Genomic DNA, 17,361 nt, shown 5'->3' on the forward strand with positions numbered 1-17,361 from the left:
ACATGTACTGTGATGTACTGAAGCAGAGCATGATTCCCCTCCCTTCGGTGACTGGGCCGCAGGGCAGTATTCCAACATGATAACGACCCCAAACACACCTCCAAGACATCCACTGCCTTGCTAAAGAAGCTGATGGTAAAGGTGCATGTCTCCAGACCTAACCCCTATTGAGCACCTGTGGGTCATCCTCAAACGAAAGTGGAGGAGCACAAGCTCTCTAACATCCACCAGCTCAGTGATGTCGTCATGGAGGAGTGGAAGAGGAGTGGCAACCTGTGAAGCTCTGGTGAACTCCATGCCCAAGAGGGTTAAGGCAGTGCTGGAAAATAATGGTGGCCACACAAAATATTGACACTTTGGGGCCAATTTGGTCATTTTCACTTAGGGGTGTACTCACTTTTGTTGCCAGCGGTTTAGACATTAATGGCTGTGTGTTGAGTTATTTTGAGGGGAGAGCAAATTTAAACTGTTTTACAAGCTATACACTAACTACTTTACATTGTAGCAAAGTTTAATTTCTTCAGTGTTGTCACATGAAAAGATAAAATATTTACAAAAGTGTGAGGGGTGTACTCACTTTTGTGAGATACTGTATGTGAACAGGGGCCATTGAAATGAATAGGATTAGGCTTGATGAGCATTTTAGAGTTACAAATTTCAAGCAGAAACTCCCTCAGTTGTGAACAGGGCCTTATAAAGCCTATGTGTGCCAGGACACATAGGCTAACATGGAGAAGAAAAAAAAAGAAATGCCAAACGCCTGTAAAACAGGCAATTTTGAGCTCAACTGTGCTTGAGGCCTAAAAAGTTTTCAACGGGTGGGTCAAGAAATGTGTAATTTTTCATTTTGCTCATATTTCTACTTTAAAAAGATACATTGTTACTTCACTGTAGCAGTGAGGTAGTTAACTGCTTTTTCAGAGAGGCTGATCTGAGGTCATTCTACCAGGCAGTGCCTCCTTATCCTATTATTACCAGATTACTGGCATAAACAGAAACATCCACTCTGCATAAGTATACAGTCATTTTTACAATAAGTTCTTCATACCACGATGTTACAAGTAATGCCCTAACTCCAGGTATACTATGACTGTACATAGCTTATTTGCACCAAGCTGGCCCAAATAAACTATCTGTTTTCCTAGTCGATGCAGTCGTTGTTAGTGCTGTATGTAGCATCAGCAACATGCAGTATACAGTGCTGTGTTCTGGCAGCAGTATGGGGGCATCCTGTCCAGTTCCCGGAACAAAATTGAGTAGGGCTGAACGCTGCTCAACCACTCAAAAACTGCTACCTGAAGTTGGGTTTGGCTAATGCACTGGGTGCTCTGGAACCACATTCCCAACCCCTTCAGGGGGGTACTTCTTTTTTCCCAGACTTTGATACAACAGTTTACAAATTTAGCAAATGATAAATCCTATATAAAATAAATCTGAAAGGTTCGTTGCAGTAGTTTCAAACAATTATTTGGATCAACAGGTCATCTGAGTGTAACTTATATTTGGTGCCTCCCCCACCATGGGTACTTGATAAATGTTGGCTTTTATAAAGGGGTGCATAAATTATTAATGTTGAGAAAAATTGTTCTAGAACAGGGGTCTCCAAACTTTTCAGTACGAGGGCCACATTGTATATTTTACAAATATTTGGGGGCAAAAAAAATCCCGATCAGGATCATCATCCATCAGAGGCCCCCGTTATATCAGAAGCATAGATCATAGGCAGCCTCTGCTGACCTTAATCCCCAATCCCTGCACATTGAGGATAATCCACTCACCCTAGCTGGAGGGTCGGATAAAATCTTGTAGCAAGCCAGATTTGGCCTGCGGACCATACTTTGGAGACCTCTATTCTAAAAGATAACTGAAGCTATTTTCCACCACCTCTTTGTACAACATAAGTGATACGTAGTACTACTATTCTGAATACATGAAAAGTGCATGGATTTTGGATGCACTGCTTGTAAGTAAAAATAATGTCCCATTCTGGGCCTGTAGCAATAAATCATAGCAATTTAGACACTAGACATAATTTAAAGTGGACCTTTGCTTTGCATATAAAGAAAGAAATACTTTTTTAATATTTCTAAGAATCAGGAGTATCTCATTATTTTCATTTCCTCCCACAATACAGCTACTGGCAGCCCAAACAGCAGCTCATTGTCAACTCTTAATATAAACTTGAGGTTGTAGTCATTGTAATTCCATAACCATACAAACTGTTTTTATAACTAGTTGGGTTCTAGTCCAAAGGATCAATATGTCATCTATATATCCATGCCACAACAAAAAAGGTAGCAGAGGTAAAGAGAAACATTGCCCCTTGACCAAATATCCTGCTCCTGTTCCCCTAGGAAGAGGTTCACATAGGATGGAGCACAAACTGTGTCTATCACAGAACCCTGTACTTGGAGGTAGTAGGACCAGTCGAAAGGAAAGACGTTATGCCTCAGGACAAAATCTGAAAGTATTACATAAAGTCATTATGTTCACATTACCAAATATCCAATTTTTCAAGGAACTTCCTCATCATCTTTAAACCCTTATCAAGTTGTATTGATGAGTAAAAAAGATTCCTTATCTAAAACCACCAGTAATGTATTGGGGAGACTTCTGAATCAGTAATTAGTGAAGTCAGGTGGGAAGTACCCTTATCGAAAGACACAAGTGCTTCTACATGGGGCTTGAGAAAGAACTCTACATATTCACTTATCCTCTCTGTCAAAGATCCATATCCCAATAAGATTGGCCTACCAGGTGGGCACCATTGGCCTTCCAGGTGGGCACATCTATAGCTTTTTACAATTGACATTTTTGTGTGACACATAAAGATCAGCATGATATAGTGACTCTCCAATATTGGGGGAGCTGTATATGTGTCATCCTGAGGCTATCATTTGATTTAAAGTGGTTGTAAACCCACTTTGAAAAAAAAACAAAAAACGAAGACATGCAAGACAAAGGCATACTGAGCTAGTATGCATAGCATACTAGCTCATTATGTAATACTCACCTGAGATCGAAGCCCTCGCTGTGGTGCCCGTACACAGCACCGGCCGGTGACATCACTCCCGGGGGTTACTTCCGGGTATCGCGGCTCCGTGCAGGTTTAGGAGATATCCTGGGTAGCTACAGGTAAGCCTTATTATAGGCTTATCTGTAGCAAAAAGTGGTCTGTAAGGGTTTACAACCACTTTCATACTGGGGTGTTGGGAGCGTCGGTGGTAAAACTTTACCGTTGTTGTAGCGGTGCTTTTCGGCCACTAGCTGGGCGCTTTTAACCCCTGCTAGCGGCCGAAAAAGGGTTAAAAGTGCCGCTGCATCGCTTTGCCGGCACTTCGACGGCACTGCCCATTGATTTCAATGGGCAGGGGCGTTTGAGGAGTGGTGTATATATCGCTCCTACAGTGCCTCAAAGATGCTGCTTGCAGGACTTTACCTTCCTGCCAGTGCACTGCTCCAACAACAGGAAGTCAGAGGAAATCTAACCCTCGAAAGGAAAATTCACTCCTTTTAGAATTATGAGGTAAAGATGTCTCCACTGAAGCTTTATCACCAATCCTTGTTTCCACGATAACCCCAAATTTTCAAAATCCTGTTGTCACAGGGACAGAAAGTGAGGTGAAATCTTCTGACAGGGACATAGACAGCAAAACAAACATTACAGGGGTGTTAACTCTTCCGTATGCTATCCAAAAATGTAAAAATATTATTTTTGGCTGGAGGCACACTTAAAAAATGAACCTGTTCCAACTTACATACAAATTCAACTTAAGAACAAACCTACAGAATCTTGTTCATAACCCGGGACCGCCTGTAGTTTATTGTTATTCTAAGTCTAGGTACATATAGCCATTTTTAAATGTCTCCAGCTAGAGGGATATGAGCTGTCGGCAAGCAATTAAAATACTGGATATACTTGCTTTTTTCTGAAATTTTTTAAGTTAGTGACAGAGTCTCTTTAACGAGCTCCTGGCATAGTAGGTTACATAGTTACAGAGTAGGTGAGGTTGAAAAAAGATACAAGTCCATCAAGTCCAACCTATGTGTGTGATTATATGTCAGTATTACATTGTATATCCCTGTATGTTGCGGTCATTCAGGTGCTTATCTAATAGTTTCTTAAAACAAACAATGCCCTCCGCTGAGACCACCACCTGTTGAAGGGAATTCCACATCCTTGCCGCTCTTACAATAAAGAACCCTCTACGCAGTTTAAGGTTAAACCTCTTTTCATCTAATTTTAATGAGTGGCAACGAGTCTTGTTAAACTCCCTTCTGCGAAAAAGTTTTATTCCTACTGTGGGGTCACCAGTATGGTATTTGTATATTGAAATCATATCCCCTCTCAAGTGTCTCTTCTCCAGAGAGAATAAGTTCAGTGCTCGCAACCCAGACCCTTTATTAGACCCTTTATTATTAGACTCTTTATTATCTTTGTTGCCCTTTTTGTACTCGCTCCATTTCCCGTACATCCTTCCTGAGGACTGGTGCCCAGAACTGGACAGCATACTCTAGGTGCGGCCGGACCAGAGTCTTGTAGAGCAGGAGAATCATCGTTTTATCTCTGGAGTTAATCCCCTTTTTAATGCATGCCAATATTCTGTTTGCTTTGTTAGCAGCAGCTTGGCATTGCATGCCATTGCTGAGCCTATCATCTACTAGGACCCCCAGGTCCTTTTCCATCCTAGATTCCTCCAGAGGTTCTCCCCCCAGTGAATAGATTGCATTCATATTTTTGCCACTCAAATGCATTATTTTACATTTTTCTACATTGAACCTCATTTGCCATGTAGTTGCCCACCCCATTAGTTTGTTCAGATCTTTTTGCAAGGTTTCCACACATAAGTTATTGCCCTGCTTAGCTTAGTATCTTCTGCAAATACAGAGATTGAACTGTTTACCCCATCCTCCAGTTCATTTATGAACAAATTAAATAGTATTGGTCCCAGCACAGAACCCTGGGAGACTCCACTACCCACCCCTGACCATTCCGAGTACTCCCCATTTATCACCACCCTCTGAACTTGCCCTTGTAGATAGTTTTCAATCCATGTACTCACCCTATGGTCCATGCCAACGGACTTTATGTTGTACAGTAAATGTTTACGGGGAACTGTGTCAAATGCTTTTGCAAAATCCAGATACACCACATCTACGGGCTTTCCTTTATCTAGATACAACTCACCTCCTCATAGAAGGTTAATAGATTGGTTTGGCAAGAACGATTCTTCATGAATCCATGCTGATTACTGCTAATCATACCATTCTCATGACTAAAATCTTGTATATAGTCCCTTATCATCCCCTCCAAGAGTTTACATACTATTGATGTTAGGCTAACTGGTCTGTAATTCCCAGGGATGTATTTTGGGCCCTTTTTAAATATTGGTGCTACATTGGCTTTTCTCCAATCAGCTGGTACCATTCCAGTCAGTAGACTGTCAGTAAAAATTAGGAACTATGGTCTGGCAATTACTTGACTGAGTTCCCTAAGTACCCTCGGGTGCAAGCCATCTGGTCCCGGTGATTTATTAAAGTTAAGTTTCCCATGTCTAACTTTAATTCTGTCCTCTGTTAACCATGGAGGTGCTTCCTGTGATGTGTCATGAGGATAAACACTGCAGATTTGGTTACTGAAGCCCGCCAATTCCTTTGTGAAGACTGAGGAGAAGAATAAATTCAATACCTTCGCCATCTCCCCATCCTTTGTAACCAGATGTCCTTCCTCATTCATTATGGGGCCAACATGGTCTGCCCTCCCTTTTTTACTGTTTACATACTTAAAGAATTTCTTGGGATTTTTTTTGCTCTCCTCCGCTATGTGTCTTTCATGTTCTATCTTAGCCGTCCTTATTGCACCCTTACATTTCTTGTTGCATTCTTTATAAAGTCTGAATGCTGATGATGATCCCTCAACCCTGCATATTTTGAAGGCCTTCTCCTTTGCTTTTATATGCATTTTTACATTGAAGTTAAGCCATCCAGGACTTTTGTTCGCTCTTTTAAATTTATTACCCAATAGGATGCATTGGCTAATGCTCTTATTTTATATGCTCTTAAAACAAACCCATCTCTCCTCTGTGTTCTTTGTTCCTAAGATTTTATCCCAATTAATGCCTTCTAGCAAGTAGCAAGGTTCGTAGTTTAGGGAAGTTGGCTCTTTTGAAACTCAGTGTCTTTGTATTCCCCTTATGTTTCCTATTTGTGTGATTTATACCGAAGCCAATTGACTGTTGCTATCAGACACTGCCAGGTGTGTCAAATAGCGTGCCCCCCAATAGGCACTGTGGTTCCTTCCACTGGCCGCTACAGCACAACACAACAGAACAATCATGTAGCAACCGGCAGGAGGAACCGCAGTTCCCAGGGGGGACTAGGTGGGGTTGTGGGATTTGCGCAGCGTGGGAGCTCTTTTATAACAATAAAGATTTCACTCGCTGTCCTCCGGTAAGGATGAACAAGGTAAAAGACCACCCAAGTAAGCCATAGGTTGTTGCCAACAACCCTGATAGATAGAAATAGAAATGATAAGTAACCCCCGGTACTATTGGGACTTTAAAGGCAACTGATGAAGACACAGATTTTATAAAACGTAAAATTTTATCAATACAAGTAAAAAAGGTGTATACATCACCAATAAAACATATATGTGATGAATATACAAAAAACATGTGATAATGGTTGTAGCATTCGTGGTCTTTCTTATGTGTACCCAGGGGTAGTGTAACCAAAACTTCTATGTACCCAGGGGAAGGGTAAACAAAACTTCTATGCACCCAGGGGAAGGGTAACCAAAACTTCTATGCACCCAGGGGTACATAGAAAAAAGACCACGAATGCTACAACAGTCATCACAGGTAAAACATCACCAATAAAACATATATAGTCAAAAAAACATGTGATGGCTGTTGTAAGATTCGTGGTCTTTCTTCTATGTACCCCTGGGTGCATAGAAGTTTTGGTTACCCTTCCCCTGGGTACATAGAAGTTTTGGTTACCCTTCCCCTGGGTACATAGAAGTTTTGGTTACCCTTCCCCTGGGTACGTAGAAGTTTTGGTTACCCTTCCCCTGGGCACATAGAAGTTTTGGTTACCCTTCCCCTGGGTACATAGAAGTTTTGGTTATCCTTCCCCTGGGTACATAGAAGTTTTGGTTACTCTTCCCCTGGGTACATAGAAGTTTTGGTTACCCTTCCCCTGGGTACGTAGAAGTTTTGGTTACCCTTCCCCTGGGCACATAGAAGTTTTGGTTACCCTTCCCCTGGGTACATAGAAGTTTTGGTTACCCTTCCCCTGGGTACATAGAAGTTTTGGTTACCCTTTACCTGGGTACATAGAAGTTTTGGTTACCCCTCCCCTGGGTACGTAGAAGTTTTGGTTACCCTACCCCTGGGTACATATGTTTTATTGGTGATGTATACACCTTTTATACTTGTATTAATAAAATTTTACATTTTATACAAATCTGTGTCTTCATCAGTTGCCTTTAAAGTCCCAATAGTACCGGGGGGGGGGGGTTACTTATTTCAATTTCCAGTAAGGATGTGTGGTTTTTTTTACTGGTTTCCAATGATTTCATTTTTTACTATATCAAAAGGGTCAAGAGAAACACTTCTGAACATTAAATAGCACATCTATCCTTTCCAATTCACATGCCACTCTTTATAGAAGAAAGAGGGACTATCTCTGCACAAGAGGGCCAGCTGGATGCTGGGAAGAAGTTGTCCTGGATGCACAATGCATCGCCTATACTGTCCCTCCTAACAGCGCTGTGCAAACTGTTGGCACTGTGTAAATCCTGTATAATAATAATAATACATGTACACATAACACACAATCAGCATGCTCCAGCTGTGCTCTACTGCATCAGCCTTCTACATCCCTGGAGCAAGAAACAAAGGCCAGGTTACAGCTAGAACAGTTGCAACAAAAAGTTAATAACTCACTTGGACAGGGCGGAGAGGCTGTGCCTGTTGTAGGATCTGCTCAGCATGTCTGCCTGTGGAGAAAGTCATCCAAAGCCAGCAAGATGGAATGAGACAGTGCAAATGTCATAGTCCTGTCTGTCCAGAGCTGGGACTGCCAGATGCTCTTTGCACCTAGGCAGCAGAGAATGCCTTTGCCATGCCCATCAGTCCATGACGACAGCCTTGACTCTGCTGCCTGCCAAGCTGACCCACCACTTTTCATCACATGACTCCAAGAGAGTGTTCACTGCTCTCCCCTCTACCGTAATCACTGTAGTAGAGCTTCTTTGTTCTTTGTCTTCAAAATCCATATACATTCCACCCCCCCCTCCCCTTGATAAAACAGGAATGTGAACACCAAGCTTACATCAGCAAGGAGAAATTACTCCAGAAATTTTAGGATTTGCTATTAGGAAACCAGGAACTTTTTAAAGAAGAAGCTACTTTAATCCAATTCAATTATGTAATGCTATGTAGAAAACACAGTTCATTAAGCAATAAAACGCAACGCAGCACAATATGTAAAAAAAATTGAATGCCAAATCACATTGACGAGTTTTCTGTGAGTTTTATGCAAATTATGGTTGGAATGAGCCCCTATTATAATGTGCATCTTAAAGCAGTATTAAACCCGAAAGCAAACATTTATTATATTGCAGCTTACCAAATCTTAGATGTGATGGCTGCATTTGTTTTCTTTCTTATGCCCCGTACACACGGTCGGATTTTCCGACGGAAAATGTGTGATAGGACCTTGTTGTCGGAAATTCCGACCGTGTGTAGGCTCCATCACACATTTTCCATCGGATTTTCCGACACACAAAGTTTGAGAGCAGGATATAAAATTTTCCGACAACAAAATCGGAAATGCTCAGAATAAATAAAGAGATGAAAGCTATTGGCCACTGCCCCGTTTATAGTCCCGACGTACGTGTTTTACGTCACCGCGTTTAGAACGATCGGATTTTCCGACAACTTTGTGTGACCGTGTGTATGCAAGACAAGTTTGAGCCAACATCTGTCGGAAAAAATCCTAGATTTTGTTGTCAGAATGTCCGAACAAAGTCCGACCGTGTTTACGGGGCATAAGGCTTTCTTTTCTTTATTTTCACCTGGTGATTTGGCCAGTATGTTTTTTTTTTTCAACAGTACAAGCTGTCCTGCAGATGTACCAGTTAGAGGGATGAGACAAACCATTTACCACCGACATGGGTGCTTACAGTGATCAGCTTTTATTTATAGCTACATATTTAGTCTGGTTGAAAAAAGACCATTCAGTTAAATCCACAGAGAAAAACACACACACACAATCCTATAGCCATACATGATCCAGAAGAAGGCAAACATTTCCCTAATAAAGCATGATCCAATTTCCCCTAAGAGACAATCGGTTATTCCCTGGATCAACTTTACCTCTAAATGTTAGTACTCAGTTATATGTACATTTAGGAAAGAATACTTTTTTAAAGAAATCTGCTGGCTAGAATCTCTTGAGGGAGCCTATTCAACATTTTCACAGCTCTTACTGTGAAGAAACCTTTCCGTATTTGGAGATTAAATCTCTTTTCTTTCAGACGTAAAGATTGCCCCCTTGTCCTCTGCGATGACCTTAAAGTGAATAACTTAAAGGACCACTAAAGATATGTATATATTTTTTTTTTTTAAATAACAAACATGTTATACTTACCTCCACTGTGCAGCTCGTTTTGCACAGAGTGGCCCCGAACCTGGTCTTCTGGGGTCCCTTGGCGGCTGTCTCGCCCCCCCCGCATGAACTAAACACCTTCATGCGAGCTCCCTCGCATGGTGTTGAGTGCTTGCGGGCGCGCTCCCGTGATACAGCCAGCGGCCATAGCCGCTCACTGTATCACTCGGTACCGCCCCCCCGGCGCACCGCGTCATTGGATGTGATTGACAGCCAATGGCTGTGCTGCTTTCAATCCATCCACTCTAGCCAATCAACGGCCAGGCTGAGTGGCGAAGAGGATGTCGGGGGCGAGCACGGGACTTTCGAGGGGTCAGATAAGTAAAACGGGGGGGGCTGGGGGGGGGGGCTATATTGTCGGATTTTTTTTTCACCTTAATGCATAGAATGCGTTAAGGTGAAAAAACTTTTACCTTTACAACCCCTTTAACACTAAGTTCACTATATGGACCACTTATGTATTTATACATGTTGATTATATCCCCCTTAATCTCCTCTTTTCAAGGAAGAATAAATTAAGTTCCTCTAATCTTTCCTCATAGCTGAGCTCCTCCATCCCTCTTATCAGTGTGGTTGCCCTTCTCTGCACTTTCTCCAGTTCCCAGATATCCTTTTTGAGAACTGGTGCCCAAAACTCAACTGCATATTCCAGATGAGGTCTTACTAATGATTTGTACAGGGGCAAAATTATATCTCTCTCTCTGGAGTCCATACCTCTCTTAATACAAGAGAGGATTTTGCTTGCTTTGGAAATTGCAGCTAGGCATTGCTTGCTATTATTAAGTCCATGATCAGATCCTTCTCCACCATTGATTCCCATTGGTGAAACCTTCGGTTTTATGTAAAGCCTTTATCCTAAAAGTAAAGAAACGGTTGCACTAAATGCTTATAAAGTATTACCTGGAGGTTGGCTTCAATCTGTTAGTATATTTAAATCTGCTAGTACCCTAACACCCCCCTCCCCCCACACTGATAGTGCTGCTGTCCAAAGATACCCCTGTTATCCTTCATCCAGTAGTGTCTCATTAATAGAGGAGGTGTGTTACTAGCCAGATCACCAGGTGGAAACAGAGGGAAAAAAGCCTAACTAACCAGTTCAGGTCCGCCATATAGCAGTTTTACTACTACAGGGCGGCACCTGGGCACCGGATTACGTATACATTGGGGAAAATAATTATTTGATCCCTTGGAAATTTTTAAAGTTTGCCCACTTACAAAGAAACGAAGGGTCTATAATTGTTATCATACGTGTATTTTAAATGATAGAGACAGACTATTAACCAAAAATCCAGAAAAAATAACACATGACACAACACTGATGATACAACATGATGGCACAGTAATTATTTTAATAATAAAAAACATCTAAGTACCCTTTTCCTAATCGATATAAAGCTGTCACATGACCCCGCTCTTTCCCAGCCCGTCTGCAGGGAAACATAAGCAGGAAGAGCTTCAAGTCTGCTGCTGGTCACATGTTCAAAATAAAAAAACAGCCTTTGGAATACAAAGTACAAAGTAAAAATAAATAATATCAATAAACTGTTTTAAATTGCCATACAAATATATATTTGAAATCAAAAATTCATTATTTTTTGGCAATAAGATAGTGTGGGTGGATTTCTGCCAGTCGCAGGCTGTGTCATGCCCCTCCAGCCTATGTCTTAGAATAAGAGGGAGGTGAAGTTTCCATCAATCAAGATGTAATATCCCGCCCCCATTGTGTTTAGCTGGTTAGTGGGCATAGAGGAGGAGGGAGGGAGTGGGCTGTCATTTACCACTCACTGTGTATACACTCACATATGTGATTTTATAGTCACATGGGCTGCTCAGATGTGATAGGGAGGAAATGATCAGCATAAGAAACTCACTGAAAACTGAGCATGTGCAGAGCTGCCAACACTGCTTTGCAAAATCCCTAGCTGAATTGGGGACATGGACAGAAGGGGAGAGAGAACAGCAGGATCAATCAAGTTTTTTGCAGAATATAAAATAAGAATCTCATAGTGACTGAGTATGGACAGCATGTCATATAGCATTTATGGATAGTTTTTCATGATATGGGTTTAGTGACACTTTAAGCCCCGTTTACATTAGGTGATTTGGAATCGCTGACAGAATCGCTGTAATTCCAAATTGCGGCAAAATATACAACGTGAGTTTGGGTAGCATTATTCTTAATGGCTCCCCAAAAGCGGGGCGATTCTGCTGTTTGTCACATGGCAATTATGGCAAAATGCACATTTAAAAATTGCTCTAAGCTTGTCGCCCAAAAAAAAGCAGGAGCCCTATGCACAACGCGCAGAAAATCGTGTCTATAGGGTTTTAAAATTGCAAGCGGGAAAGTTTGTTCCCACAACCAATATCTGAATGGGGCCTTAAAGTGAAAGGATTTTTGTGGCCATACTTTTGTAAATGCTAATGCTGAAGTGCACTGGTATTTAAATGCGCATGTGCGTGCAACGTGTTTTCAGATTGACCCTTTGATGTACATATGGTAGTGCCATCTCTCTAGTACTGTTGAGAAAGATACCTTCATTATAACTGATGGAAATCATTAAGGAAAGATCTAAATTCTCACAATAAACAAACCAGGCAGCTCCACCGCAGTAGTCAAACTCGTCATTCAAGCACAAGTCTTTTAAGTACACAAAACGGAGATTATTTGTATAGAAATGATACAAAGCAGTCACGCTCCACTAAACGGCTGCAAATGGGGATTTTTTTTGTTAAAGGGTGCTGCTTCCTTTTTTTTTCCTATAGGGGGTTATAAGTCGGATCGAAGAATGTAGATATGTGAATACAGTTTGTTTTGTCTTCCTCTGGACCAAAACCAACAAGTCCGTGACAGGCCTATGCTTCAAGGATGTGGTCTTTTTTTCAGCTTATTTATTGTAACTTGAGTTAATGCACCATTGTACTTTTAAGGATGAATTTCAATATAGCATAACCTACACAATACAATATATGTAACCCTTCCTTCAAAGAGTCATTCTCTAACTCCAGGCTACCGTGATGTGCTTCAGTGGAGCATACAGTAAGGCTTCTATTTGTTTTATAGGGCAGCTACATGTTTTTTTTACAGACGGGATATATATAAATGTGACCCATTTTGGGCAAACTGACAGGTCTATGTTAAGGCCACCCTCCATCCACTTTATACTTACCTCTTCAGCACTTCCCTGTCACTCCTTTAGTCAATATATCCGGTATCAGCTAGTGTCACAGTGGTGACATTACCCCCTTCTGCCATTTGACAATGTTCGGGCCTGTCGATTGACCACTAGGCCCAAGCACTGCATCATGGGAGGAAATCACTTGATTCCCCATTTCCGGAAGCACTTAGTATTTGCAGCGGCAACCATTAAGGCCTCTCTTACACAGGGCTTTTTTTCAGCAGGAACGCGGGGGAACACCGTTCCGGCACCTCCAGCTCTGAATGTATGGAATGGCAAGGGGTGTTGGGGTGTACTGGAGGGTCTACTGATGTTGGCTGCTGGTGGATCTATTGTTGCTGGAGGGGATCTATTTTTACAGGAGGAGAGTCTGTTGTTGCTGGGGAGGTCAGTTGTCGCTGGTGGGGGATCTATTGTTGCTGGGGGACTCTTATGATACTGGGAGACAATCGTTTCTGGGAGACATCTACTGTTGAGGGAGAGGTCTATTGTTGATAGCTGTTCTTAGTCTATTGTTGCTGGGGGTGCTCCATTGTTGCTGGCTACAGGGGATCTATTTTACTTCCTATCATTTTCAACAAATTACATACAAATTACTTAGCACCACAAATTGATACTTGATTCTGTATCCATTACTGAGAGGTGGGTAGGCGGTGGAACCAAGGAATGGTGCTCGGAGGTGGGTAGGGAGTGGAACCAAGGAATGGTGCCCGGAGGTGGGTAGGGGGTGGAACCAAGGAATGGTGCTCGGAGGTGGGTAGGGGGTGGAACCAAGGAACAGTGCTCAGAGGTGGGTAGGGAGTGGAAACAAAGAATGGTGCTCGGAGGTGGGTAGGAGGTGGAACCAAGGAATGGTGCTCGGAGGTGGGTAGGGAGCAGAACCAAGGAATGGTGCCCGGAGGTGGGTAGGGGGTGGACCCAAGGAATGGTGCTCAGAGGCGGGTAGGGGATGGAGCCAAGGAAGGGTGCTCGGAGGTGGGTAGGGAGTGGAGCCAAGGAATGGTGCTCGGAGGTGGGTAGGGGTGGAACCAAGGAATGGTGCTCGGAGGTGGGAAGGGGGTGGACACAAGAGGTAACTCAGAAGGAGGGAGTTCCTGCACCTATTCTCTGAGAAAAAAAGCCCTGCTCATATATATATATTATATATATAAATATATATATATACTGTATTTATTGGCGTATAACACTCACTTTTTCACCATGAAAATCGGGGGCAAATAGCGTGTGCGTGTTATACGCCAATACTTCAATTTTAGCTGTCTCGGAGGGAACAGGGAGGGGGGCGGGACGAGCGCCATCGGATTACATACAGTGAAAATCTCCTGTTTTATTGGCGGCCTCTGTAATAGGAAGTCCCGTCTCCTGGGCCGCCATTGGACCACTGTTCTGTCTATCATAGGAGATTCTCACTGTATGTAATCTGTCGGCGCTCGTCCCGCCCCCTCCCTGTCCCATCTAGGCTGCAGATGGGCATCGATCAGGCTGCACTGATGGCAATGGTGAGGCTGCTGCATTGATGGCAATGGTAAGGGTGCTGCATTGATAGCAATGGTGAGGCTGCAGATGGGCATTGATCAGGCTGCATTGATGGCAATGGTGAGGCTGCAGATGGGCATTGATCAGGCTGCATTGATGGCAGTGGTGAGGCTGCAGATGGGCATTGATCAGGCTGCATTGATGGCAATGGTGAGGCTGCAGATGGGCGCTGACCCTTATTTTGCTTCAAAGTTCCTTATTTAAAATTTAATTTTTTTTTTCCTGAAACTTCCCTCTTAAAATGAATGTGCGTGTTATACGCCTGTGCGTGTTATACGCCGATAAATACCGTATATACACACACATACAGTGCCTTGAAAAAGTATTCCTACCTTTGACATTTTCCACATTTTGTCATGTTACAACCAAAAACGTAAATGTATTTTTTGCGGATTTTATGTGATAGACCAACAGGAAGTGCCACATAATTGTGAAGTGGAAGGACAATGATAAATGGTTTTCAAAAGTTTTTACAAATAAATATCTGAAAAGTGTGCCGTGCGTTTGTATTCAGCCCCTTTTACTCTGATACCCCTAACTAAAATCTAATGGAACAAATTGCTCTCAGAAGTCACTTAATTAGTAAATAGAGTCCACCTGTGTGTAAATTAATCTCAGTATAAATACAGCCGTTCTGTGAAGTCTTCAATGGCTTGTTATAGAACCTTAGTGAACAAACAGCATCATGAAGGCCAAGAAACACACCAGACAGGTCAGGGATAAAGTTGTGGAGAAGTTTAAAGCAGGGTTAGGTTATAAAAAAATATCCCGAGCTTTAAACATCTCACAGGGCACTGTTCAATCCATCATCCGAAAATAGAAAGAGTATGGCACAACTACAAAACTACCAAGACATGGCTGTCCACCTAAACTGACAGGCCTGGCAACTAGAGCATTAATCAGAGAAGCAGCCAAGAGGACCGTGGTAACTCTGCAGAAGTTGCAGAGATCCACAGCTCAGGTGGGAGAATCTGTCCTCAGGACAACTCTGGCCTTTATGGAAGAGTGGCAAAACGAAAGCCATTTTTGAAAGAAAGCCATAAGAAGTCCAGTTTGCAGTTTGCGAGAAGCCATATGGGGGACACAGCAGATGAGACCAAAATTTTACTTTTTCGCCTAAAATCAAAAGCTATGTGTGGCGGAAAACTAACACTGCACATCACTCTGAACACACCATCCCCACCATGAAATATGGTGGTGGCAGAATCATGTTGTGGGGATGCTTTTCTTCAGCAGGGACAGGGAAGCTGGTCAGATTTGATGGGAAGATGGATGGAGCCAAATACAAGGCAATCTTAGAAGAAAACCAGTTATGCTGGGTACACACGACCGGTTTAACAGTCGGAATAAACTCCGAAGGTTTCGCCGACGGAACTCTGACGGAATTCCATTCAAGCGGTCTTGCCTACACACGGTCAATCCAAAGTCCGACCAAAGTCCAACCGTCCAGAACGCGGTGACATACAGCACGTATGATGGGACTAGAAAAAGGAAGTGCAATAGCCAGTAGCCAATAGCTTCCATCCCGTACTTGCTTCAGAGCAAGCGTAGTTTTTGGTCCGTTGGAACAGCATACAGACGAGCGGTTTTCCCGATAGGAATAGGTTCCGTCGGAAATATTTAGAGCATGTTCTATTTCTAGGTCCGTCAGGATTTTCAAAAAAAGAAGTCCGATGAGGCCTACACACGATCGAAATAGACGATGAAAAGCTTCCGTCTGACTTTTTCTGTCGGACATTCCGCTCGTGTGTACAGGGCATCAGAGTCTGCAAAAGACTTGAGACTGGGGTGAAGTTTCACCTTCCAGCAGGACAACAACCCTAAACATACAGCCAGAGCTACAATGAAATGGTTTAGATCAAAGCATATTCATGTGTTAGAATGGCTCAGTCAAAGTTCAGACATAAATCCAATCTGTGGCAAGACTTGAAAATTACTGTTCACAGACGCTCTCCATCCAATCTGACAGAGCTTGAGCTATTTTGCACAGAAGAATGTGTAAAAATGTCACTCTCTAGATGTGCAAATCTGGTAGAGAAATCCCCAAAAAGACTTGCAGCTGTAATTGCAGCGAAAGGTGGTTCTACAAAGTATTGACACTTTTAAGGGATGCCAAGGCAGGCGGGATAGGGATAAATTCCTTCTCAGATCATTTTAAAAATTGACAGCTATGTTTGACCTGCAGTTGACCTCCTTCTGGTCTACCTCAAGCTGGTTTTGCATTCCCAAAGACTCGCCAACAGACCCTAAAGGAGATGTGCAATTGGATTGTAATGTGTATGGCAGGCTTTACACAGACACAGTCACGGGCAAGGATATAGTGTCACTTTAACCTCTTCCAAACTGCATAATGCTTGTATGCAGTGACAGGAAAAGTAGGCCTTTACACAAAGCCTAGGTGCATACGGTATGTGTCCATAGCTGTCTGGAGTTGTGTGCTAAGCATGCATTCACTGTTTCTGACATCTCTCAGTCACATCTTCTGTTTGAGAGCCAGCAGGACAGGATCTCGATCATGTGACAACTGTGAGAGCGGTGGTCACATGACTGGTAAAGCCCACCTTCAAGATCGGCCAGGAGGGAATGAAGTGTGTCTATAGCTATTTTTTTGTTTCAGAGTGGTAAAAAGTTAGAAGCGGTGTCAGAGTGACAGAGAGGCCTGATAGGAAAAAAAAACATGGGGGGACGATGTTCCCCTTTAACATTGTTTACCACACTAGTAAAACTACTAGGATCAGTGATGCAAAGCCCTTTGGAGGCATAGGCTGGTAGAACTTTTACTTATTAGTGCCCTCTAGTGGCTGACATTTCTTGCCACTGCAACACTAACTTTTAAAAATCTGACCTTTCTTTCTTCTGTGCCTGTGCAAACAGAGAATAACAGAAAAAGAACATCGCCTGAAATATATTACAGAATTCAGAACAAAAGGCCATTTTTACATGAAACTGGATGCCAATCAATAATGTAAAATGC

The 17,361-nt window shown here is 42.6% G+C and overlaps 1 protein-coding gene across 6 annotated transcripts in view; it reads right to left on the reverse strand.

Moving 5' to 3' along the window:
• The window catches only part of CALD1 (caldesmon 1), a 266,015-nt gene that overhangs the window by 94,482 nt on the left and 154,172 nt on the right, over nucleotides 1–17,361 (reverse strand). Inside the window, exon 1 of one of the 6 annotated variants that reach the window (XM_073621274.1) lies at nucleotides 7,950–8,185. The exons of the other annotated variants lie outside the window; for them this stretch is intronic. Within the exon in view, the coding sequence (XP_073477375.1) occupies nucleotides 7,950–7,996 (47 nt within the window). The 5' untranslated portion in view covers nucleotides 7,997–8,185. Of the gene's footprint in view, nucleotides 1–7,949; nucleotides 8,186–17,361 lie in introns of those variants that run through there. 6 annotated transcript variants of the gene reach the window in all.

Source organism: Aquarana catesbeiana, linkage group LG03, assembly GCF_042186555.1.
Source record: "Aquarana catesbeiana isolate 2022-GZ linkage group LG03, ASM4218655v1, whole genome shotgun sequence".
Taxonomy (NCBI): Eukaryota; Metazoa; Chordata; class Amphibia; order Anura; family Ranidae; genus Aquarana; species Aquarana catesbeiana.